General features: G+C 35.7%; 1 protein-coding gene across 1 annotated transcript in view; it reads left to right on the forward strand.

Annotated features, from left to right (window-relative positions):
• Positions 1 to 27,852, forward strand: part of akap6 (A kinase (PRKA) anchor protein 6) — a 180,628-nt gene that overhangs the window by 66,399 nt on the left and 86,377 nt on the right. Inside the window, exons 7-8 of the mRNA XM_016492093.1 lie at positions 3,873 to 3,969; positions 8,750 to 8,922. Of these exons, the coding sequence (XP_016347579.1) occupies positions 3,873 to 3,969; positions 8,750 to 8,922 (270 nt within the window). The remainder of the gene's footprint in view (positions 1 to 3,872; positions 3,970 to 8,749; positions 8,923 to 27,852) is intronic.

Genomic DNA, 27,852 nt, shown 5'->3' on the forward strand with positions numbered 1-27,852 from the left:
CTTACTTTTTGGCCATTTTGTTTTTCCAATATTAGCAACTAAACAAAATTGCATAGTTTTGAATTTGAGCTTCTGATTAAAGCTCCATATTCTCCTATATCATACTATAGGAGCCATAAAAGCCTGATGTATTAAATATGATACTCAACAACATTTTTTTCTTTAAAGATTTTGTCTAAAGGTTCAATAAACTGTTCCATTTCAATAAATTAGATTTTTCTGACTATTATTTCATATGTCAGACTTTACAAGGTTAACAGTATGTACTGCATACTTTTTTCATGTGCAGCGATCAACACTTGTAAGCCTATGTTTGGTACTATACTACTACTACTACAGGATTTTGTGTGTATAGTGTTCAGAGTATGCATTTTCTGGATGCACAGAATGCCTGTGAGGGACCTGCTTACATTTTCCAAAATGTGCAGTATACAACCAGAGCGCACTGCATCGAATACTATATCCCATAATGCAGTAGACTCTTTTTGACCTTACATTTCCAGAGTGACATATATTATTATTTTGTCAGACTGCGAAGATATCAATACAGTATCTTTCCAAATGGCACTACAATGCAAAATAATATTTTTTTTGTCCAGAGATCATCAGGGTTATTATAGTAAATTAACACCATTAAAACGTAAGTAAACGTTAACCAAAATACAATAAATACGTTAAATTATACAATACAGTAATGAATACAAAATGAATAAATACTATATAAACATAAAAAAACTAAAACTAATAAAATTGATTGAATTGACACAATTAAGAAAATGACTAAAAATGTCACTAAAATTAAAGGGAAAACAAAATATAAAATAAAATCTAATTCAAAATATTAACAAAAACTACAATAATAATATTTCAGGGATTCTACAATAACACTGATGCTGACAAAAATAATTATTATAATTCTAAAATTAAAAACAAGGTCTCTGTTGAGTCATTTTTATAGAGTTGCGACTGAATTTTGAATTCAGAAAGTCAAGTTATGCATGTCAACAAACTGGAATTGTAATGTCAAACTCATTGAGCCATGGCATACTTTACTCCACACAGTATGCTCAGGTTGTACACTACACATTTTGAAAAACATAGTCATCAAAATCCATTTCACTCATACAGAAAACTGTGCTCAGGGTATACAGTACATAATGCAAAATTAGTACTAGTAGCATGTTAGTCTGCATGCATGAACAGACATTTGTGACAGCGGGATGAAATTGAAACTCTTCACAGAACAGATCCCATGTATACACGTTGTTGCATCTTTCTGTCAGGTTTGCTGTCAGACAGACAGACAGGCCGGCAGACAGCTGAAGGTGAAAACGGCCGTGGCGGCTCCCACTGCCCTCTGTGCCGCTGGTCAGATCAGAACGGTCGGTAATGGCATGAAACAGGGCAGAGGGAGATCTGAGGAGATGAGAATCGAAGGTGAGGATGGCTCTAGGCGCCTCAACCGCGGGCCCCCTGTGGGAGCGTGGCCCACCGCCCCCCTCGTTCCCACCCGTCAACCTCCGCACATCTTCAAAAGCACATCCCTCACCGGCCCCCCTTTCCTCACGGATGCAGGATAATGCTCTCTACACTTTGATTACACTTAGCAATTGGAGAGCCCTCCGTTCGAGAGCATTGGGTATTATCAAAACCAATCAACATGAACGTTTTTTTCCTCCCAACTGCTGCCGCACCCACTGGAGGGCGAGAGTAGGGGGGTACAGTGTTTGGTGGTGGTTTAGAGAGAAAAAAAGGTGAAATAGAGACATCAGAGTAAATGGGCAGCCTGTTGGGAGACGTACACATGACTGAGAGTTGGAAAGCACCCGCCTGATGGATCCTTTGAGCCGCTGAGCGCCACGCACTGAATTGTGGGTTTAAGACGGGAACGCGGTTGCTTAGTCCCGAGGTCATTTTCTGGAGGGCGCGACTGTGGGAGAAACGGCTTCAGTTTTATAACGGCATTTGAATATTAGTTTATGCCGCGGATGATGAATTAGAGGGACGGCTGTCGTTTGTTAATAATTCAGCTGCGCGGATGGCAGGATAGACTTGGACAAATACAGAGAGATGGGCTTCATTCCTCTGAGGATGTATGAATAATGCTCGTTTGAGATCAAGGAGTGTGTGAAGGGTGTTTAAAGGTTGCGTGTCGACAGTGCAGCGGGAGATTATATACATTCTTGCTGAAGCACTTAATGTGACTTATGAGTGTTTGTTTTAATGGGATGAAACCGGACAACATGTTCAAGAAAGCTGATTTCATGTGTCCCGTTAGGAGTCCCGTAGGAAAGAAACATGAGATCTCCTTCATATCTCAGTTGTTTCTCTTAGGTTGCATTGAGATTAATTGGAGCGCAAACTGAGACTTTTGCTTAAATTTTCTGAAAAGATCTCAACAGTCTCATATTATGATCTGATCAGTATGAACTATTTCTGAAATATTTCTTCTAAAATTTTCTCCCAATCAGATGATCACATTCATTTATATATGTACATGATCCAAACTACAGTAAAAGCAGTAATATTGTGAAAATATGATTACAGTTTGAAATAACAATTTTCTATTTTCATATATTTAAAAATGCTATTTTTTCCTGTGATGCAAAGCTGAATTTTCAGCACCATTACTCCAGTCTTCAGTGTCACATGATCTTTCAGAAATGATTTTAAACAGCAACCTGTGAGCTATCACAAATTCATTAAAAATGATTTAATGTGTCCCATTTCTCCTTGGTTGCATTGAGATTAATTGGAGAGCAAATTGAGACTTTTGCTCAGGTTTCCTGAAGAGATCTCAACAATATCGGCACATTTCCTGATTCTAAGTTTCTAAAGAGATCTCAACAAAATATTAAATTGTGATCAGATCAGCATGAACTCAAATATTTCTCATCATGTTCTCTCATGATCAGATAATCTGAGCTGGTATCAACATTCATTTTTATAACTCTATACTATTGCATCATGTCAACTATTAACTATTGATTTGTTTTCATCTTTATTTTTCCAAGCAAATTTATAGAGAAAATCTGTGACTAAGTTGATTCTTAAATAAAACAAAAATGAGTAAGCCATTTGAACTCCTGAGTTATGAAAAAGCAACCCACAGGCAATAAAATATTCATTATTCACGTGTTCCATTGCAATCTCTGTAATAAATGGAGAGCAAATCGAGACTTTTATCTTTTGCTTGTTTATTTTATTTAATTTTTTGCATTTTTACATGTTCTCTTTATACTGTATCACAGTAAAATCAAAATATTGTTATGATTTGCAGAAAAATCTAACATCTAAAATCTAAAATCACATTTTTGCTCCTTATTTAATGTCATAGCTGTCTTTTAGTTATTAAAGAATTAAATTTTATTTCTGTTTTATTTACTCGTCTTTTCCTTCTGTGTTTTTTTATTCCTGATATTTTTTTTAAATCCTGCTTTATTGAATATTTGATTGCTTACAGCTTGCTGTTTATTATCTAAGGAGTCTAAATGGCTGATCTTGAGGGTAAAATGTGCTTAATTTTCATGAAAACAATGCAGAAATGTTAATATTACTAAAACAGGCTTAATTTCCTAAAATATAAAAAAAAATTCTATTAATTTCATTGCAAATTTAAACCTGGATGTTTCTTTTTTATGAGATTCACCCATTAACTCTCTTGATCTATGAAAGAACAGCCCTTGAACAATAAAATCCTCCTGGCAGATGAGCCATGACGTTTTTTGTGTGCATTTGTGTAAAGTTGTTCTAATGGAAGATAAGAGGGAAATCTGAAGAGGACAGAAAGTGTTGAAGGGGGAGAAAAAAATAAACTTTGAAGATTATTTCCCTTGCGCTGACATGTCATTTTTGTGTTCATATGCGTGTAGAGTTTCAAACTCAACGTGGACAGTCACAGCGCTCTGAAAGACAGTCTCCTGGAGGAAGGACGGCAGCTTCTGGAACTCATCACCTCCCACAAATCAGGTACGGTTCTGCCGAGCCACACATTTATTATTAATGCTTGTATTAACATAGTGACCTTCAGAATTTATAAATTCTCAAGTAACTGCTTCTGAAGCGCCGAGCGCACGCCTTTTCACATACATTACAAATGGCGCACGGCCTGCTGAATTGAGTTCTGGGATAAAGCGGAGAGACGGGTGCGGCGGCCCGGCCAAGCGCTTCCAAAGCCGTATATGAAGAGAGCGGGAATTAAGAACAGCAGGTTGAGGAGTCAGAGGCCATTGCAGACACTCGTTCCTCTACAATATCTGTGATTATTCACCTGAAGAGTCTCACCGAGTGCTCGGCAAATGCACAAATCCACTCAACTGACCTCCCTGCTGGTATGTCTCGTCTCCGCTGGGTAAAGCCGGCTACCATTAAATATGCAGATGGCTCTCAGAGGCAGGAGCGCTTCCTTATGATGCCCCGACAGCCCTGTCCTGCGGTGCCGCAGCGTGACGACAACTCCCTGCCAACTATACAAACACAAACATGCACGCTCGCACCTTTATTATAACCCATCCTTCTGTAGGGAGCTTCTTAAAGGGGCCTCTTTTTTTCTCCTTTGGAATAATGTGCACTTATATATGCACTGGAATAATGTGAGTCGTTAGGACCAGGAATGTGTATTAAGTTAAGTAAATAGTGGACATTTTGATTTTAAAGAGGACATATTCCAACGCTATCTCACGACCAGTTCGTACGTATTTTACGAGGTGGCTAATTCATACGACCTCACTCGTACAATTTTGTACGATTTGTCTAGACCCCAGTGACGGGTAGGTTTAGGGGTGGGGTTAGGTCTAGGTCATTCGTACAAATTCATACGAATTGTGCAACTCGTAAAATACGTACGATTTAGCACAAATCGTATCAATTTGTACGAGTGAGGTCGTACGAATTAGCCACCTCGTAAAATATATACGAATTGCCATGAGATCGGGCAGCATATTCTGCAGTTTGAATACACTACTGTTCAAAAGTTTGGATGTCTCTTAGTATCATCAAGACTGCATTTGATCAACAATCAGTAAAAACAGTAAAATAACTCTTTTCTATTTTAGTATATTTTATTTTTTTCTACTTCAGAAATCATTCTAATATGCTGATTTGGTGCTCATTTCTTATCGTCAGTGTTAAACATCTGCTTACATTTTTTTTTTGGAAATAATTTCTTAGGATTTTTTAATAAATAGAAAGTGCAAAGGAACAGCATTTACTGAAATAAAAATAATTATTAAAATGTTTTCATCAATTCAATTTTTCATCAGAAATACAGAAAAAAAACTATTCTATTTGAATTTATTGTAAAATGTAATTTATTGCTGTGATGCAAAGCTGAATTTTCAGCATCATTACTCCAGTCTTCAGTGTCACATGATCCTTCAGAAATCATTCTTATATAACGATTTGCTGCTCAAAAAGCAGTTATTATTATTATCAATGTTGAAAACGGTTGTGCTGCCTAATATATATATTTTTTTAAACATGATTTTTTCTATATTCTTGATGAATGGAAAGTTCAAAAGAACAACATTTATATGACATAAAAGTCATTGGTAACATTACAAATGTCTTTACTGTCACTTTGGGTCAATTTAATGTGTCCTTCCTGAATACAAGTATTAATTTTATATTAAAAAAAAATGTAATTAAATAAATACACTTACTGATCCCAAAATTTTGAACAGTAGTCTATCTTTCTTAACTTTTGTCAGTCCAATAAGTCATAATAAGTAAAAGTGTTTTCACACAAAATTGGGTTTAAAAAATGAAAATTAACTATTTATGAAGAAATAACTGGACACTGTTCAATAAAATACATGCAACATTGTGAGGTCATGTGACAACAATGTAGCATACTCAAGCTTGATGCACATAATAATGCATTAGACGTTTCAAATAATAGTATGCACTAACAGTATATACTGCACATTCTGAATATAGCTACTTTTCCAGTCATATATGTGCACCTCGCTAATGTCAGCCAATGGGCAGAACACCCACTTAAATTACAGTGTGATGTTCCTGCTGTCCCGTCCCACACACACACATCCCCCTACAGTTGTTTTTAATGAGCCTTTAATGTGCTGTGATTTAACCATTTATCACGACTCACCCTTAATGATCCAACAGATGCATTTCGCTTTCTTCTTTCCCTCTTAAACTCAAACACATCACTAATAATAACGCTCATGGCATTATCATAATCACCACCATCATCTAAATCATTAAAACCAACCTCTGGTAAAAAATAAAATATTGAACAAGTTAAATGATAATATCATCCTCTATGCTTGCTAATCAACAGATGGGAAAAAAAACAAGGCCTTTGATTTTCTCGCTACTTGATGGTGGTGACCCGAGCCGGACCGCGAGTGTGTTTTTGCATCTGATGAGGACTCGAGCGTTCAGTTAATCCCTCAGTATTATGGGATGCTTCTATATTCGAAACCCATCATGTGGCCGCTGCGTCTCGACCGGCCACAATCAGCATCTCCGTCTGCAAATCTTATTTGTTCAAAGTAATTAAAAAGCATAAATTAAGATAAATACGGTCGAGGCAGAAGTGGGGCTTCTGGAGTGTGACCCTGCATTGTGCCTGGATCAGGCCTCTCATCGCAGCCGACGGCATTCTGTGATGGAAGCTGTTGCTTGTACCTGTGGAGTGATACCCATCTGCTGAGTTGCTAAGATACGGGACAATGATGGTCAAGGTGGGAAGTTGGTAGGAGATTTGCTTCTAATTACAGAGCTGAAATTAAAGGAGAAACAGGATTTTCTTGCTCTTTTGAAATATGAATCTGACACAAAATGAGATCCTAAAGTCTGAGACCACTAATGAAAGTTTTTCTATTTTATATCTTTTCTAAATAAATGTTGTGTTTTTTTATATTATAATTAATTATATTATTAGCATAACAATGTGGGTTATTTTAATGATTTTAAGTGATTTTTAAGTGATGTTAACCTTGGTTAAGGCACATCAGGGAGTAGTAAAAATGTTTAAATGGCTTAATTAATTAATGCAAATAGTTTTCATAATTTTTTCAGTTAAAAAAAATATGTATATATCAGCTGCAGTTCATCTATCACACTAAAATGGAAGAAAATAGTTGAGCGCGTTGCATTGTGGGATATGCTTTTCCATACAGTGCACTTTGGTCATACAAATAATCCTTGCATAAAGAAAATTTGCACAATATACATACTACTTTTCTTTCAGAAATGTTAAGTAGCATAAAAATACAGTACATAATGTGTACAGTGTAATAAAGTGCATGTGTTTATTTGCATACTGTTTACTGGTTTTCATGCTTGTAATGTACTGTATATTATAAATGCTTTTATCTATTTTAGTGCTGTTTGTATTAATAAATAGTTTTTTATTTGTATTTAGCGGATGCCTAAAGAAAGTAACTAGTATATTTTGTTTCAGGAACAGGCCTCTTTTTCAGGTTTAAACCTACAATTTTTTGGATTGCAGACCTTACTGTAATGTTTGCATTAGTATTACACAGTTTAGTTTTATCATCATTGATGGTCATTTAGTATCACTAGTTTTTTATTAATATTTTCAAAAACATTTTTTTTATAATTTCCATTTTCATTTCAAATTTAGTTTTAGTTTTGTATTTTTTATACGTCTATATCGGTTTTTATTTTATTTTTTTATGTTAGTTTTAGTTATTTTAGTACTTCAAGAAATGCTGCCAACTAGCTGAAATGTGAAGTTTAAGTTTGTAATATTTTATGTCTGTCAACGTTTGTTTTGTTTCAAATAATGAAAATGAATATACACAATATGTAAAATTTATAATGAAGATTTGAGTTTATTTGCACATTATTATATATTACTAATGCTTTTTTATGTTTAGTGACATTTGTTTTAGTTAAAGGGATACTCCACCTCAAAATGAAAATTTTGTCATTAATCACTTACCCCCATGTCGTGCCAAACCCGTAAAAGCTTCGTTCGTCTTCGGAACACAATTTAAGATATTTTAAATGAAAACCGGGAGGCTTGTGACTGTCCCATTGACTGCCAAGTAAATTACACTGGTCAAGGTCCAGAAAAGTATGAAAGTGATCGTCAGAATAGTCCATCTGCCATCAGTGGTTCAACCGTAACGTTATGAAGTGACAAGAATACTTTTTGTACGAGAAGAAAACAAAAATAACGACTTTATTCAACAATTCGTCTCCTCTGTGTCTCTCCGCATCACCGTAGCGCCATTTTGGAGAATAACCACTGAACGCAAGCAGCGTACGCTCTTCTGTGTCAGCCGCGACACAAGGATACGTTTTCTACGTGTTCTACGTGGTTATACGTTCAGTGGTTATTCTCCAAAATGGCGCTACGGTGATGCGGAGAGACACAGAGGAGCCGAATTGTTGAATAAAGTCGTTATTTTTGTTTCCGTCGCTTCATAACGTTACGGTTAAACCACTGATGGCAGATGGACTATTCTGACGATGTCCGAAGACGAACGAAGCTTTTACGGGTTTGGAACGACATGGGGGTAAGTGATTAATGACAAAATTTTCATTTGGGGGTGGAGTATCCCTTTAATAGTTTTCATTTGTATTTAGCTGATGCTTAAATGAAGTAAGTAGTACATTTTGTTACAGGAACAGGTATTTGGTTCATTTCACAATCACCTCTTTTTCAGGTTTTTGGATTACAGAACTTGAACCACTACGTCGCTGCATTTATGCCGTGTGTTAGTGTTACCGTGTTTTTTTCGTGTGCACACAGGACTGCGGGACATGCTCCACATGATATCTCACCAATGGCAGGAGCTGCAAAGACAGATCCGCCGTCAGCACAACTGGATGCTGCGCACGCTGGACGCCATCAAAACCCACATCCTGTCCAGCGAGAGGGACGAGGAGGAGCGGGAAACTCACAGTCATCACGGCAACCCCAAGGTACAGTCAAACGTGACACGTTGAGCCCGTTAGCGCCCCGTATCCACAGCCTGAATCGTTCCATCTGTCCGCGGCTCTCAGTTCCTCTCTGGTAGCCCACGGCCATGCTCTGCTCGATCAGCAAAATAAACAAACAGGGAGGAGGAGTGCCGCAGATTTCCATAAAAAACGGCTCCTGGAAAGGCTCTTCAGTGAAACATTCCTTTCAGGGAGGAAATGGGGAGGGGACATGCCATTGACGCGATGCGAATGAGAATTTTCTGTCCATAAATGAGCATGAGACGTTTGATAGGTCGCACAAATACACATACAATTATGCTTTGGAGGCAATGCGCTAAACTCAATTTATACTTCGCACTTAATGTGTAATTGCAGACATAGTTATTTGGGAGACCAATTTCTCATTGTTTAATTGTCAATTGTGATTGGGTAATTGCACTCCAATTAGGTGGCGTGTTTGTGTGCCGGGCCCTGGCGGGAACCGCGAGGCGTGTTTGTGTTTCTGCGTGGCATGTGCGACAACAGCAGCTTTAGGAACAGCAGGATCTCAGCTGGATTTCCCCTGGGAGCCTCAGCATCCCCAGAGCGCAATCTCCCTTTCTCCTCTCCTCCGTAATCTCTTCTGCTTCATCTGCAGAAAACAGGAATGCTAGGGCCTCTCTCAGTCGCCTAATATTTTTCTCTCTTGCTGTCTCTCTTCAGTCTTTTCCCCTTCTCCTTTAGCTTCTCAAACAGTCTGTTGTTATGTTTGGAATAGCATACTAACATACTACTCTTACTATTTTAGCAGTATGTAATATGCATAAAATACCCAGATGAACTGCATTTACCAAAATGTGCAGTATGAACCAGAAAAATTGGGTTAAATACACAAAATAATCTATAGCAGTGTTTAAAATAGTATACTAGTGTACTGCAGGGTGTGTGATGTGAACTACTTGCTGCTTTTGTAAAAATCTAAAATGTGAAAAATGGTAACACTTTATAATGAGGTCCTATTAGGTAACGCTAGTTAATGCATTAATTAACATGAACTGTTAATGAGTAATGAATTTGTGTATTTGTATTTTTTATCGTAATCTTATTTTTTTAATGTGAATCTTTATTAATCTTTGTTAACATTAGCTAATAAAAATACAGCTGTTCATTGTAACAAATTTTGATTTTAATAATGTGTTGGTAAATGTTGAAATTAACAATAATTAAGATTAATAAATGCTTTAGAAGTATTCCTCATTTGTAGTTCATTTTAACTAAAGAAGTTAACTAATTGTAACACAGTTCGTAGTTCGGGAAGAAGGAGGCGGGAACCGGCGAACATTTAAAGAAGATTTTAATAAAATAAACAAACACAAAATGAAAGTAAAGCGGCAGCCCTTCGCGGACGACTGCCACACACAAAACACAAAATAAAGTCCAGGCCTGGTCCTCTCTCATCCAACACTGTTGTCACTCCTTTTATCTTTCCGGAGCTCCTCCGTGGGACTCGAGACCGGTGAGTGGCGCAGGTGTCGCGCATTAGCAATTACTCCACCGGCCTTGCTCCGTTCCCACGGCTCTCGGCCCCGCCCCACTCGTCACACTAATGTTAAGTTATTGTAACTTTATTGTTACCAACAAATCTTTAAAAAAGCAATATAAAGGAAAGTTTCAAAAAGGCTAGTAGTCATCTTCACAAAAAAAATAATAATACAAAAATTGTGCTTCATTTATTTATTTACTAATATTAATTTTATTTCTAAAGATGACAACCGAATGGCACTTGTTAAATTAAACTTGACGTAGTTAGGTCACGTTATAAAGTATTCAAATACTTTTGAAATTTTTGTTTAAATGTAATATTTCACTTACCATTTTCTGTATATAGTGTACGGTATACTTAATACTAGTGTACTGCTTGCTACATACTACAGAAAGATATGTACTGTAAAGTACCTACTTTTTAAACTGAAAAATAGAAAAAAATAATACAGTTTGTGACATTTAACAAAGTAGCATGCAAAATTTTCACATGAACTCACTATGTCAGTGTTGTAGTGAAAAGTTAACATCACAGAAATGAATACTAGTGGCATTTTTAATGTAATTTTGTGTGCAAATGTCACATTTTGAGTAAAGTAAAAAATTGTGGCTTATATTTCTTGTTCATTGGTCATGTTGGAAATGGAAGGTCAAGTTGAGTCCATTACATTGTGAGATACAGTAGTTTTCTATTGCGCATTTTGGCAAATGTAGCAGTAGGGCTGCACGATTATGACAAAAATCATAATTGTCGATTATTCCCTTTAAATTGTAATTGCAATTATTAATATATGAATGATATTATATAAATTAAAACAATGGAAAAACCCTAAGATAACCTGCAGAATGAAATAAAAACACAAGCACTCAGAATAATATAAGTGGACTTTGAACGATTAATTGCCGCTTTGAACGATTATGTAATTGTGGCATCCGTAATTGTAATCAAAACCCTAAGATAACCTGCAGAATGAAATAAAAACACAAGCACTCAGAATAATATAAGTGGACTTTGAACGATTAATTGCCGCTTTGAACGATTATGTAATTGTGGCATCCATAATTGTAATTGCGATTAGAAATTTGATTAATTGTACAGCTCTATGTAGCAGTTCATTCTGTGCATACAGAACACTTGCATACCACATACTACTTTCTTTCAAAAACAGTAGGTGGTATGCAGTGTTTCCCATACATTGATTTATTTGTGGTGGCCCACCACAATATCAACACTGACTGCCACAAATAGATTTTCCAAAATGCTTTGACTTCGTTGAATAAGCATGAGCTCAGCACGTTTCAAAATCAAAACGCGGCGCTGTGTTTTTATATGAATGTATCTTTGAAGGGAACTGATTGTCTTTAGAAAAGTTTTGATGTCATTTTCATTTAATCTATCCTATAATGCCTGATAAAGCAGCGTTTATGAGCACAGTGCTGCTTTGTGTACTGCTGTTACCGGGGAAACTGCTATTTCTGCCACTCCTAAAGTGCCTCCTGCTGGCAGAGAATGAATGTGCATTTTCAATAAGCCCGTTTGCTGTTTTATATATAGCTTAGATTCCCCGGGGGACGTGCCGCCACACATAGAGTGTAAGTCTGTGGGAAACACTGGTATGGTATTCTGAACATAACTAATGTGAACAAAGTCCTACTTATTTCCAGTTTGTGGGCACCGACAAATAATCGGAGTGCTTTTAAATTGTTTTGTTGCAATTAGAAATCACCACAATCAGTGTGATCAGTCAGCGTTGACAGCCATTAGCCGGTTGGTTACAGCAAATTAAGAGAGAGAGTGGTGAGTGATTCATTATCTGAGAGCTGTTAATGATGATCGGATGCATCGCCTAATTAGAGACAGGCCAGAGGATTGTGGGAAGGGCACACAAGGAGCCACAAATCTCTCTCTGTCTGAATCAGGGTGGATCCTCTGAGTCGAGGGCAGAGGTTGTGAATAGGGGTCTATGTGGTACCTCGAGCCTGTTTTACACCGTATGTGTGATGCAGGAGTTACTGGTGTTGATTTCAACATGGTTACCATGCAGTTTATCTGATACTGTCTAATGGAATTTTTGCATACACTACCGCTTGTTTGGGGTCAGTAAGATTTTTTTTTTTTAAAGAAATAAATGCTTTTAAGCAAGGATGCATTAAATTGATCAAAAGTGACAGTAAAGACGTTTGTAATGTTACAAAAATTTGTATTTCAAATAAGTGCTGTTCTTTTAGATGTTCTATTCATCACAAAATCCTGAAATGCATCACTGTTACCACAAAAATATTAAGCAGCACAACTGTTTCAACCTAATTGTGGATTATTTATTATTGTGGACATTAACAATATTGTTAACAATTCTCGTTTATAATCGATACTAATATGGCTTCTTGTTATCAAGATCTTTAGTCCATATACTGTGTTCTGTTAATGTGTGAACTTCATATTATTTGTAGTACACTTGCCCTCCAGTAATCACAATAAGCTTTGTGCTCTGTTACCTTTTAATAAACAAAGTATCAGCTTTAAAATTCATCCCAATTCAAAAATAAATAAATAATAAATGTTTTTTAAAATATTTATTATTTAAATAAAATAACTAAAGTTTACATTTATAAATCTGCATGTTCTTTTCCTATACTAACAAATTATAATTGCATTAGATGTTAAAGTTTCTCTCTTTACTTTACTGAAGGGTACAGTGTGCTTTGATGCAGGTCAAGTACTCAAACAAACGCTTTAAAGAGCCTGTCTCAGGTCACCACATGGCCCATAGATTCATCTTAATGGAGGTTCAGGGAATTCATATCACTTTCAGACCTGCTTTTCACTGACTAAACAATATTTGGAAACTGCTGTCAAGGCGCTCTTTTCAATGACAAGCCCCCCTCTTTACTATTAATTCCTAATGCTTCTCCACAACAGGTGTCGTTTGCGGTCATTAATTTGCTTTGGTTAAAAAACGGCTCACAAATGAGCAATGCGCGCCGTCAGAGGAGTAATATATACCGCCTCGCCCAGACACTAAGTCTGTCCCTAGAATGCCATTAAGGTGTGTACAAAGCAGGCCACGTCTCTCTCGACAGCCATAACGGTTTGTTATTATAGCTGCAAACATATGCTCGAAACCACGTCTTGCCATCGCATTGTGCCGTCTGAATTATTTTCTCAAGACCGTAAAGTTTTAACATGGCTGGATGCTGGTCAAATGGCAATCCTGAGGGAATCCTGTCTAGTTTAGTTATTCGCCTCTAATTAAACTGTAGGGGGAACATCACACAGACAAAAGGTGGGAGAGAGGCAATCATTAACAGCATGAAGCACCAACAGTCCACTCTCAATAACATGGTTCTTAGACGAGAAAATTGTCACGCTCAAATCCGCCTGCTAGACGAAGAGATGTTCTTTCATATCTGCACCAGCGTATACCTCAGTGAGGTATACGTGACTTTGTGTAAATCGGCTAAATGTCACAAGACATGAGGAGAGGATAGACGGCAGGCAGACTTCATATGTCCTACATATGTGCAGGGATTCAGGGGTAATATCTGATATGTGTTGACCAGGTGTGTGCGGTGAAGAGTTCATTTGTGCTGTCACATCCGCTGTGGGAATTCTCTGATCCCATGTCAGGCTGTGACACTCGTTCGTTCTTTTCTTAGGGAGATTTATCCACCTATAGAAAGGGATTCTGTACCGCTGCCTAACTATTACTTCTGACTTGTTCTTATTTGGGAATGAAATACGTGAGCACTAAACCCTGGTTTACCAGTATAGACATTCGGCATTCGGTTATTTCGATTAAACAGACTATCAAAGAGCAGTGGGATTGTGAATGTACATAAATGCAGTGATGCTCTTGTTGTTAAATAACAGTGTGAAATGGTATGTTTTTCTTCCATTGTAGTGCACATCTAACTGTTCTAGAACATTTAAGCTGTGTTTTTATGGTATTTTTTTTATATTTGAGTCAACTATATAAACAAAATTAGACCCTTTTATATGGACTAAAAGGTGTGAAAAGAACATTTGGCCAGGGACTTATGAATCTATTTTACTTGTGATACTTGTCAACCCACTTTTATTTTATTTTATTTTATTTTTATTTTAATATTGTGAATCAGTGTTAATTTTGACAGCAAATTTTGTTAGTCATAGTCTTTTGACTAAAATGCCATTTAGTTTTAGTCATATTTTAGTCATCTGAATTGTTTTTAGTTTTTGTCTAGTTTTAGTTGACTAAATATCATACGATTTTAGTCGACTAAATCTACAGTAAATGTAGTCGGCTAAAATCTAACGGGTTTAGTTACAGTGCATTTATTAAGCATTTCTCTAAAATTTCCAAACTCATTATATAGGTTTGATATTAAGGTTTTATCATGATAGACACCAATTTAACTGCGGTGACACACAACATGACTTTGTTAAAATTAAATAAAACCACTTCTCATAAAGAACAAGAACATGGTCTTCTTTTTAATGAAATACCAATGGTTATATAGACCGAATGCACAGCTGCAATGGATGCAATGCACTGATACACGTTCTCCCTACTGTTTACATTGACTTAACTGTGTTTACGTGAATACTCGTCAAAATGGACAATTCGACATAATTTTGTGTGTAATTCTCCGTTCATGTGAATCCGTGCGCTGTGAGACGCGCTTTCTGTGTTTGTGCTTCAGTGTGTCTGCGCTCAGAAAACCCGAACCGAATTGAGATCTCTCTTGCGTCGTCAGATTTATCCATATGTCTGTTCTTCTCTTACTCCCACATATTAACATTTTTGAACGTTTTATGCGACAAAATTTTATGCAAGTGTATGTTAGCTTATGTCCCACCAGTTCATATGTACGCATCTAACCTCCGAACCACGCAGCAGATTCGTTCTGAATGAATCTCTTCCCAAATCGTCCCTCCCTAACATTTTCGTCTCGTTTTTATTCGTTGACGAAAATGTCAATAATTGTCGTCGGTGAAAAAAATGTCATTGATGAAAATTATGATGAAAATTATTCGTCAACGAAATTAACACTGTTGTGAATGTTTTATTTTCATTTTTACTTTTTTGTAAGACTTTGCATTTGCACTCTCTTAGTTCATAAAAGTGGACTTTAACCTGTTTTACTTGTGACCAGCTGTTAATCCACTTTTATTTCTATTTTCAAATATTTTATATATTTAATATTTTAGATGTTTTGAATATAATTTATTTTAATTTTTTTATGACTTTGCATTCGCACACTTTCAAGATAGAAAAGTGTGACCAGCTGTCAATCTAATTTTATTTTTTATTTTGTGTATTTTAATTTTATATATTTTTATTTATATATTTTTATTTTTAGATTGAAAAAAAGCTTTAGCTTTTTTTTTTATTTTTTTAAGTAAACTAATTTAGTAGAGAACATTTATAATTCACTTTGAAGTATTGAAAGGCATTTAAACCCCCAAGCCCTCATTTTTACTTAAAACTGAAAGAAGATCTTTGAGAGTCTGTGTGTATTTTTGAATAGTTTTAATAGTACGCTCCTCATCTGGCATGCTTTGTGTTCACAATGCACATTTGAAGCAGACTGAATTGGTAGACTCTTGAGCTGATCTAAATTCGGTTTACTTTAAAGGGGTTCGAGTTCATTTGGAGTCTTGCGAAGCTCTCTCAGACACCTTAAACGAACCAAGTGTGAAAACAGCCTGAAAGTCCCTGCCCCTGATTAGACCATGTTATTTCTCACTAGCCAGTCTAATCCTGTAACTAAGCTTGTAAAAGTCGCCCTGGGGTTAACAACCGAGCTGCGCTGCTCTAACATTTGCTCATATTTTTTTGGGTCAGAATATCCACACACATCCCCTTTACCGGTTTATCGACTTGTTGGGGACCTCCTCCATGGCCCGGAGAGTTTGCAGTATCTGCGTCCCTCTCGCAGCGGCCGGGCAGAGTGTAGTACCTGCCAGCTGTCTGTGGCATATTCCTCTACTGTCATATGTATGTATGTATAAGGCAGGCAGGACTCTTATCAGAGACTCCTTAGAGACAGCTTGTCTGCCCCTGGGCAGTTATTTCACCCCTTGCTCTGCGCTGAGCGTGGCACGCTGAGGAGGAGGAGGCGAGGGAGGGCCTGGGTTCTGTTCACTGGCATATGTTAAAAGAAGCCATGCCACTCTACGCCACCCAGCCATGCATATGGAGCAGTCTTAGGTATATCAAAGTCACCATGCTTAAAAATTGACCCGGGGTTATTGCTGGTGAAAATGAAATTACAGGAGGTGGCTGCTGAAGTTTTGGAAGAGAGCGGCCCGGACACCTCTGTGTTATAAGAGCAGACTTTAAATGTAGGGTTCACTCCAAATGTGACGCTAGTTTAGAAACCGGGAATTTAAATTGGACTTCTTAAGGTTTGATGTATATTTAGCCGCAGTGTGACAGAGTTATGAGTTTGACATGCTGTAAATTGAGATTTTTAGGGTGTAAGGGAAGTTTGGGTCTAGAAGTCTTGTTTCGTTTTTCATCTTAGTAGTTCCTGAAGTATTTATGGTTCATTCTATAATTTTAAAAGAATGAAGTGTAGTTGTAAGATGCATAATAAATTTTAAATGTCACCTAAAATAATTAAAATATTAACTATGTTTTTATATAATATAATGTAATATATATAATAATATAATATTTTCTAAAGAAAATACGGTACATTGAAAAATTACTGTTCAAAAGTTTGAGGTCAGTAAGATTTGTATTTACTTATTTTTTTAAAGAAATTACTTTTATTCAACAATGGATATATATATATATAATATTATATTTAGGACTATTTTCATCCCAAAATAAAAATAAAAACATAAGCCTCATTTCTTTATGTAAAATATAATTTAAATGCCGCTTCTGATTTTGGGGTGACAATTAACCTAAATATTTACACGTCATTTTCTTTATGCCAAATAATATTATGGTTTATCCTATAATATAAAAAAAAGAAAGAATGAAGTTGCATGCTCATGCGTAATTTTTGTATGTCACCTAAAATAATTAACTATATTTTTAACTATTTCTAAAGAAAATACAGTACATTCAGAAGTTACTGTTGTGTAGAAGTCAGTAAGAGGTCAGTACAATTTTATTTTATTTGTTTTTGAAAGAAAGGTGCTTTATTCAGCAAAGATGCATTAAATAGATTAAAAGTTACAGTAAGGACAGGAATATGTTAAAAAAAATCCTATTTTAAATAAATACTCTTCTTTTGAACTTTCTATTAATCAGATAATCCTTAAAAACTGCATCACAGTTTCCACAAAACACATTTAGTAGCACAACTGTTTTCAACAATGATAACAATCGTAAATGTTTCTTGAGCGGCAAATCAGAATATTAGAATGATTTCTGAAAGATCATGTGACACTGAAGACTGGAGTAATGATGCTGAAAATTCAGCTTTGATCACAGGAATAAATTATGTTTTAAAATATATTCAAATAGAAAACAGTTATTTAAAATTGTAATAATAATGTATATAATGTATTTTTGATTAAATAAATGCAGCCTTGTTGTACATAAGAGACATATTTAAAAATAAATAAATAAATCACTAAGCCTAAGTATGAGCAATAGTTCTAGTGAAGGTTGCTTTAGCAAATACCACTAATATAATAAAAAAATGAAACTGTGAAACATATTTGCAAATCCATCTTAGACTCGTGAGAGCTTGTTTAACAGAACTTCTGTTAATTTTGTAATACTTAATATTCATCCAACCCCTTCAGAAAAAAAAAATGTTTATCAAGTTCTACGTGAGAAATGAAAAATAATCAAGGACCCAAATAGGTAGTCATTCATTCCAGGTCTCTCTGCTTATATTAGCATGCAAAAGCACTCGAGCTGTAATTCATAAAGTGACTTAAAATTGACATACGTTTTTTTTTTCCTCTCTCTCTTTCTTTTGCCAGCGGCACTTTGACAATTGAAATGAATGTTTTATGAAAAAATTAATAGCGCCTAGTTTTTGCAGACAGTTTCAAATATTTAATCACACAAATGTTATGAATTAATATGCAGACAAGGTTTAATTCATATAAATTTTTTCTTCCAAATGAGATGTACGAGCAACGTGTTTTGCAATGAATATTGGTAGCATAACTTGCATAAGTGGCTGTGTGAAATGTGCACCTCATAACTGCCTTTGCTGCGCTTCGTCTTCCGTATCCATCTTTTCCTGTGTCTTTTTCCTGTCGTCCTAATTTCAGAGTTCACCGCGAGATGCACTGGAATATTGTAATGTCTGGTTTTATGAAGGATGCATGGAGACGTGAGGTTTTCCAATCAGCCACAGACATGTATGAAGTCGTAAACCCCGGCCCGTGCTGAAACACTCCTCTAGTGTGACTTAATTTGTTTTCTTTTTTCATCCCTTGTCCTTTGGCTATATATCGTGCCTGAGAAAGTCTGGAATATAAACCAGATTGTATTATTTTTTCATTTGTATTCTGCATTCCGCACTTGGCAATCGGATCAAAGATTACCCAACTTGCTTGCAGAATGAAGCAACAAGGATCACTTTAGGCTATAATTAATGGAATCAGAGAGCTTTTTCTGAAGAAGGCACAGTGCAGAGGGATGGTACGTGCTGTCATTTCCTGTGCAGTCTGGACCGCACGACTCTCGATGTTTAGGCAACTCTGTCAATCAGAATCAGATTAAGACTGATCTGATAAACGTGCTGTGATATTTTGATGTGGCTCTTGAAATGCATTTTTCCTTCCATACACTCTTTAAAAAATAAAGGTTCCAAAAGGGGGATTTCTCAGTGATGCCCACTGTAAAAAACCTGTAAAATTTGAGGTAAAAAAACAGCAGCTGTGGTTGCCAGAACTTTACTGTAAAAAATACGGTAGCACATTTTAGGTTTTACAGATTTAACCTAAATTTACAGCAAAAAGCCGTATATCATAAATTGAAATCATATTAATATATCAACCTATGGAACTACTAATATCTGTTATGTACCTTAAAGAGTTAGTTCACCCAAAAATGAAAATTCTGTCATTAATTCCAAACCCGTAAGACCTTCGTTTATCTTCGGAACACAAATTAAGATATTTTTGATGAAATCCGAGAGCTTTCTGACCCTGCACATATCATCCAACCCCTTCCGAAATTTTTTTTATCATATTCTACATGAGAAATTAAAAATAATCAAGGACCCAAATAGGTAGTCATTCATTCCAGGTCTCTCTGCTTATATTAGCATGCAAAAGCACTCGAGCTGTAATTCATAAAGTGACTTAAAATTGACATACGTTTTTTTTTTCCTCTCTCTCTTTCTTTTGCCAGCGGCACTTTGACAATTGAAATGAATGTTTTATGAAAAAATTAATAGCGCCTAGTTTTTGCAGACAGTTTCAAATATTTAATCACACAAATGTTATGAATTAATATGCAGACAAGGTTTAATTCATATAAATTTTTTCTTCCAAATGAGATGTACGAGCAACGTGTTTTGCAATGAATATTGGTAGCATAACTTGCATAAGTGGCTGTGTGAAATGTGCACCTCATAACTGCCTTTGCTGCGCTTCGTCTTCCGTATCCATCTTTTCCTGTGTCTTTTTCCTGTCGTCCTAATTTCAGAGTTCACCGCGAGATGCACTGGAATATTGTAATGTCTGGTTTTATGAAGGATGCATGGAGACGTGAGGTTTTCCAATCAGCCACAGACATGTATGAAGTCGTAAACCCCGGCCCGTGCTGAAACACTCCTCTAGTGTGACTTAATTTGTTTTCTTTTTTCATCCCTTGTCCTTTGGCTATATATCGTGCCTGAGAAAGTCTGGAATATAAACCAGATTGTATTATTTTTTCATTTGTATTCTGCATTCCGCACTTGGCAATCGGATCAAAGATTACCCAACTTGCTTGCAGAATGAAGCAACAAGGATCACTTTAGGCTATAATTAATGGAATCAGAGAGCTTTTTCTGAAGAAGGCACAGTGCAGAGGGATGGTACGTGCTGTCATTTCCTGTGCAGTCTGGACCGCACGACTCTCGATGTTTAGGCAACTCTGTCAATCAGAATCAGATTAAGACTGATCTGATAAACGTGCTGTGATATTTTGATGTGGCTCTTGAAATGCAGTTTTCCTTCCATACACTCTTTAAAAAATAAAGGTTCCAAAAGGGAGATTTCTCAGTGATGCCCACTGTAAAAAACCTGTAAAATTTGAGGTAAAAAAACAGCAGCTGTGGTTGCCAGAACTTTACTGTAAAAAATACGGTAGCACATTTTAGGTTTTACAGATTTAACCTAAATTTACAGCAAAAAGCCGTATATCATAAATTGAAATCATATTAATATATCAACCTATGGAACTACTAATATCTGTTATGTACCTTAAAGAGTTAGTTCACCCAAAAATGAAAATTCTGTCATTAATTCCAAACCCGTAAGACCTTCGTTTATCTTCGGAACACAAATTAAGATATTTTTGATGAAATCCGAGAGCTTTCTGACCCTGCACATATGCACATATGTTGGTTTTGTGTATTGCGGTCACTCATGGTAACAGATGTGACACTAAAATAATGCAATAAACATTAATTTAACAACATTAGATGTAACATAAAATGTACATATCACAGTGATTAAAAAAAAGTGAAGTGTCACACAGGGAATTCTGGGAATGTCAATTTACATTTTCAGATGACTTGTTCTTTTTCTCCACTTCCAAAAAGTTAAATATAACAGTATTATACTGCAAAATTACAGTAGCTCTATTACAAATTTTCACCGTAAAGAGAAAGGACAAATTAACAGGATTTTAAGGTAGCATTTTAACGGTCTTTTATCATTAAAATTATAATAATTTTTATAGAACCACTTTTGGTTAGGTTTTAGAACTTTTAAGAACATTTTAATAATCTAAAGAACCTTTTTCCAATTTAAAGAACCATTTGCGCAATAGAACAGTTCTATGGATGTTAAATGTTCTTCATGGAACCATCAATGTCAATAAAGAACCTTTATTTTTAAGAGTGTACTTGGAACATCATAGAGACTATTTTATCATTCACCTGGTGAAAATCGTACATTATTCATTTCTGTGCAACAAATGGTGCAGGACAGGCTACTTGGTGATGTTTAATACTTAGAATTACTAATTACTAATTATCAGAATATACTGTAATAATTCATTTGTCACTTTGTACAGATTTCTACTTGTTTTTCATTTTGTTAAATGCTCACAGTCAGATCGCTATGGGACTGAGAGTCTCGCTGTGTCTAAAATGAGCTTGATTTGAATCTGCAGACATCGACTCAGGAACATGTTGGAAAAATTGACATTAATAATTGCATGGCTCTTTATTCTCAGTTCTCTCTCTCTCTCTCTCTCTCTCAGAAGTGAGCACTTAGCCTTCAGTCACTGCGGAATAATTGTCAATGAATATTTAACAAGCCTTCAGTAGGACGGATAGGCATCTGAGAGGCATCAACACACTCTCTGTATTATTAATATTGGAAATGCTATAGACACACTGTAGTCAGTAGAGCAGAGTGCATACTGGATTAGCAACTGAAAATGATACAAATGTGAATAAACCAACTCCACCACTAACCCAATGTCTGCCGCTTCCTGCAGCTCTGCAGAAAACAAGTTGGATTTGATTTTCGTAATTTGAACAGGGTGAATCTCACAAGACCAGAAGAGTCAAGAACATGTCCAGGCCACGTTTCATCCTGAAACCGAAAGACAGAAGAAATTCTGATTTGCATAAGGAAAGAGATGATTGTATTCTTTACACAAAATATAATATATTTTCTTTCAATTTTGAAATATAAGTACAGCCCTAAATATAAGTATTTTTTTTTTGCAAAATATTATTTCTATATTTAAGACCATTTCAGGCCAAAACCAATAAAAAAATATAAGCCTAATTTTCTTTAAGCGAAATATAATTTGTTATTTTTTTCTTTTGATTTTGGGTCCTAGATATTTATATGTAATTTTCTTTATGAAAAATTATGTTTATTTTTATTACACTATTTTTTTCTTTCGGAGTGAACAAGGTTTTAAAATATATGTATCATTTTTATGTAAAATGTAATATTTAGTGTATTACATAAAAAGTGGAAAAAATAAGCTTTGTTTTCTTTATGCAAAATCAAATTTATTTTCTTTTGTTTTTGGATGAACATAGTCCTAAATAAAAGTAAGGTCTTAAATATAAGCAATTTTAATGCATAACTTAATTGTTTATATTTTCTATATTTTTCAATTTTTTTAATTCCAAACTAAAAAGAAAAATATAAGCCTCATTTCCTCATCAAAAAATGATTGTATTTATTCTTTTGATTTTGGAGTGAAAATGATCCTAAATATTTACATGTGCCAAATAATATTTATTGTTATTTAATTATTTTTAGTATTTTTAGTGATTTTTTTTTATTCAGGACTGAAATGGTATTAAAATATGAGTGAAATATTTATGCAAATAATGTTATCTAGGTTCATTTTCACCCCAAAATAAAAGTAAAATAAGCTACATTTTCTTTATGCAAAATATGACTTGTGAGCTGGACATATTTTTCTAAGATCACCCCACAGAGATTTGGTGACTTTAATATTTGATTTTTTTTTTTATTTCTCACTGATGCATTCGAAACCCTGTTTTTATCTGACATATTTTGCCTTTTTCTTTGTCTCAATCAGTAATGCTTATGGCCGATCTGGTAAACATAAACCTGTCGGCCATGCGCTGAAATACGGTGTGGCAGAATTACCTTATCACGAGCGCGCATTTGAGCATGCCTCTCAGGTGAGACACACAAAAACACATCCCATCATTTTCTCAGAGTCCTCGATGACTGTCAGAAGAACTTCATGTTCTCCACTCTCTCCCTCCCCTGTCTTGAAGTGATATAAAATTCTAATGTATGCCCTCTGGATCTCTTTCTCCTGAAAACTGGCCAAAGCACTGAAGGTATGTGAGCTCGCTGACATGCATGAGAAGGAAAACAGGAAGATGAGGTGCAGGCAGGAAGCCTCGCTCATGAAATATATTCCAGCGATGGGGATAAAAGAAAGAAGACATAAAATGCATGAGCTTTACTTTGGTATTTGTATGTATATTTTATAGTTGTAGCACACTGCTACAAGCGCTTTGTTCTGTGCATTTGGATGCATTGATGAGCCATAATGATTCCCCTCAGCTTTTACGACAGGCGGTGACAGATGCTCAGACTTGAAAAATGTTATATTATCCAGAATCAGGATTGGTGCTGATACTAGACTTTAAAAATAAAGGTTCTTCAATGGTTCTTAGGTTCAGCAAAGAACCTTCTTTTTATCAAGAACCATTTGCACTCCTTTTTAGATCAGAAATGATCTTGGCGTCATTCTAAAGAGCCTAAACAAACCAAATCTGAGCTGAAGAAGTACAAAGAACATAGTTTTTTCTCTCTAGTTCTTTTATATTTTATACTGCTTTGCTTCTTATTGAATTCATCTTGTTTTAATAATGTTTTGATTTTCTACTGAAGACAATGATTCTGATTAAAATGGGCTTTTTTGCTGTATAGCTTCTGTTGAGATTGTTTCAGCACAAAAACTTGCCATTGACAATGTGAAGTCGCAAACTGGGACACATATAAATTTTCATCATCTTTGACTACAGGTCAAAAGTGTCACATTCGGACTGAAACAAACTGCTTCCTCCTGATGTGTACTGCAGGTGTCATGCGGCCTTGGCTCGAAGCAGCCCATGAGTTTAAAACTGACAGATTGATTGAAAAATGTGTGTTTATGCTTGTACTGCATGCTTAAAGTTTCAAGTATGAAAGTGCAAATGCACATTTTAGAGGGTTTGAGTTTCCATTAAGGCTTAAAATCCTAAAAAAATAAAAAGAATCAGTCCATTTAGTCTTATTATTGCTTTTGATTGTTTTGCACAATTTTGAGCATCACTTTAGAATTATAAAACACTTTTTTTATTGTAAAAATTGTTCTGAATTAACACAAAATTTACATTTTATTTCCTTTGACTTTGACCTCACTTTGCTGCATTTTTAATTCTGCCTGGCCATGCAGTTGCCATTTCCAATCATTATTTTGCATTTTTATTTATTTTTTAAAATGCATTTATTTTTAAAATAATTTTGTCTTTTGGTAGTCCCGTTAAGTAAATCATGAAAGAGAAAATAGTTCAAAATAATTTGCTGTCACTTATTTGTGACACATGGAAATGCAAATGCATTGCATTGTGGGATACAGTTTTGCATGCTTGCGTGAAAATCATTGCATACTTTGCATACTGACCTTGAGCAAATACAGTTTGTGAAGTCTTTTTGTGGGCATGTGCTGTATCTAGAATATCATAAATTTGTTTTCTGCATCATATTTATATTTGAAATGAAACAGGACACTAATTGTTGTATTGTCGTGTTGGATGTGATGAAGAAAGCGAGAGACGGGAGCGCACTGACTGCTAGAAAATGAAAGTTCACTTTTGTGTTACCTCAGATCGTCTTTTGTTATACAAAAGTTTTTTAAATGATGCTCAAAATTGTGCAAAACAATCCAGAGTAACAATGACAAAAGGTCCGGCGTTTACAAGCCCAAATGTTGAATGCATCACATTTTATTTGTTTATATAAAACTGCCTTACAGATAATAACTGGGACATTTTCACTCATCAGAAATGTGCGCTTATCATTTCCAAGTCGGATCCTATTCCGTTGTTTCCTCTTTCTTTTCCGAACCAGATGAAATCCATTACTGCATTGTGGCAGTTACAAATGCCGGGCTTTCTCCTAACACAGAGAGGCTTGTCTGCAGGATTACTTTTGATTTATGCTCCAGCTGTGATATTGTAACTCTGTGCGATAGTGTCCTTGGACATAAATGTAAGTAAACACCGGGAAGGGCTTGGTGAAGGCCTGTGCATCAGAGCTGCTCCGTACCTTTATGTTAAGCCGTGCTGCGGTGCAGGCCGTCCCCAGGGAATTCTGTTGCTGATGTGCGTTGGAATTCTGTGATCTTCCAGAGCCGAGCGTTCCAGGTTTCTCCCTCTGTAGTTCAGTACACAGCCGATAAGGTGTGATAGGGCAGTGAATCACTAGGAGCAGGTTTGAATATTAGTATGTTTTTCATTTTTAATCTAAGTTTTTTTTCCTTTTTATTGATAGTGATAGTTGGGTGAAGACTATATGTCTGTATAAAAGTGGAGCAAGAAATCTTAAGCATAGTGATTCTTATGTACGCTAGTGTACTTCCTGTCTCCCCTTTCCAATCAGACAGATGATTTTGTAATTGCTCTGCCCGGCAGGTTGTACGTACACTAGCTGGGCTGATAAGCACATATCAAATGTGACAGCGTGATATAGAGAGATCTCCTGCGGAGTGAGTCAGGGTGCTGGGAGACTGTGAGCTCATTTCTGGGCTTTTGATTGCAGGTTTTTGTAGGAACTTACAGCATATATATATATATATATACTGTATGCACACACACACACACACACACACACTGTAAAACAGTAATATTGTGAAATATTAACCATTGAAAATAACTTTTAAAATATATAAAATATACATTTTAAAATATAAATGCATTTTAATATTTAAAATGTTTACATTTTTAAAATATGGCAACACTTAGTTTGTGAATGTCACATGATGCTTCTGAAATCATTCTAATATGCTGTTTTGTTGCTCAGAAACATTTCTTATTATTTATTATTATCAATAGTGAAAACACTGTGAGTGGAGGTTGGCGCCTAGAGTGAGCGGCGGCGGGCCGGCGGGCTTGAGAACGGCGCGGCCGGCGGATTCGACGGAGCGTCCGGAGGGCTTGCGGCAACCACATGTGACGACCCCGGGCTGGACTCCGCTTCATCCACGGTGAAAGCTGATCCGGCGATCCACAGTGTAAAGTTGTTGTATTTCCTCAGCGACCAGCATAGATCAGCTCTAGGCATGACGAAGCGGATATCGTCCTCTTTTGGAAGACCAAACAAAGTAGTTTCGCTTTCACAACGAAACACACAGCGCCTTCACAACATGGCGGCAGCAACAATACTACAGCGAGAATAAAAGTTACACCTTCTTTCGTTGCGTGAACATTTGGGCGGCGTTATGCAAATCTTCCTACATCGTGACGTAGATATGTGGGGGCGTGTTTAAACGAGGTGTTTTAGGTAGGCGTGGTTGACTCTTAACTTTTATAAAGAATATCTCTTTGGATTTGAGACTTTAGTCTTTGCAACTTTACAGATCTTCTTTATGCACCAAGAGCTTGTAACACTCCAAAGAGAAAGGAAAAATTAAAATCGCATAATAATTAATATTTTGTATCATTATACATTTCTTTACCGTCATCAATTTTAGATGAGCTTTCTTGCTGAATAAAGGTATTAATTTTTAACTACAAAACGTACTGACCCAAATACAGTAATATATAATTATTTTAATTTTTTTCTTACTCAATTTATTATTTTTTTAAATAGTGTGAGAAATAGTATGCAGTCAGTGAGTTATGCAGAGCTGCGATTATTTTTTTTATGAAATATTAGTGATGTTTTTGTTCTTCACAAAGGAAATGGAGTATTAAAATACAAATTCAGGACAAAATACAAAATATTCCATGCTTTGTAGTAGGTTATCCAAGGTTTGGCACGCCAATCCATCGCCATTCATGTCAGTCTCACTAGTTGTCTGGTTCCTCAGTCACTTTCCTGTCTTTTGTAACTCTTTTACAGTCTCTTTCTCTCCTCTTTTCCTCTGTTGTCAGCTTTCTACATCTGTTTATGCATACGGCAGCCACCTTGAATCTTAAAATGCTACTTATCAGCCACACTTTCTCTTCGACAAAAACACTTTCTATCTATCACACAGTTGACTTTAAATTGCACTTAATTGTTCCGAATTACCCAAAACATTGATTACTGCTAATTTCCCCCCAATGCTTTAACATTTTCATGCTACCCATGAAGTAAATAAGTGAGCATGACTGATCTAACTTTCTTGTTTTCGTATTTTAGGAGCGTTATGGTCAGAAAGCTAATTTGATTCTTTGTTAAAACAATAGATGTTGTTTCAAATTTATATTACTTCTTTCTTTCCTTCTTTCTGTGGAACAAAAACACAGATTCAGAAAAATGACCTGTCTGTTTGTCATCTTGACAAGTTTTAAAAAAGGATGAAAAGCACCATAAAATAAGTTCATGCAACATCTTTTATGTTTCTGATGTATTTGGTTATAGTGTGTCTTGTGACTGAATGTCAGTGATGCTAAACCTGGTGAGACACACACACATATATATGAAGAGTTTGGTTTCAAAACGCTATAAATCCATTTTGATTAATTTGAGTAAAAATGTGTTTTCTTTACCAAGAAAGTGGCAAGATGAAAACCACTATTTTCTGTTTCAAA

Source organism: Sinocyclocheilus anshuiensis, unplaced genomic scaffold, assembly GCF_001515605.1.
Source record: "Sinocyclocheilus anshuiensis isolate Anshui unplaced genomic scaffold, SAMN03320099.WGS_v1.1 scaffold261, whole genome shotgun sequence".
NCBI classification, from domain to species: domain Eukaryota; kingdom Metazoa; phylum Chordata; class Actinopteri; order Cypriniformes; family Cyprinidae; genus Sinocyclocheilus; species Sinocyclocheilus anshuiensis.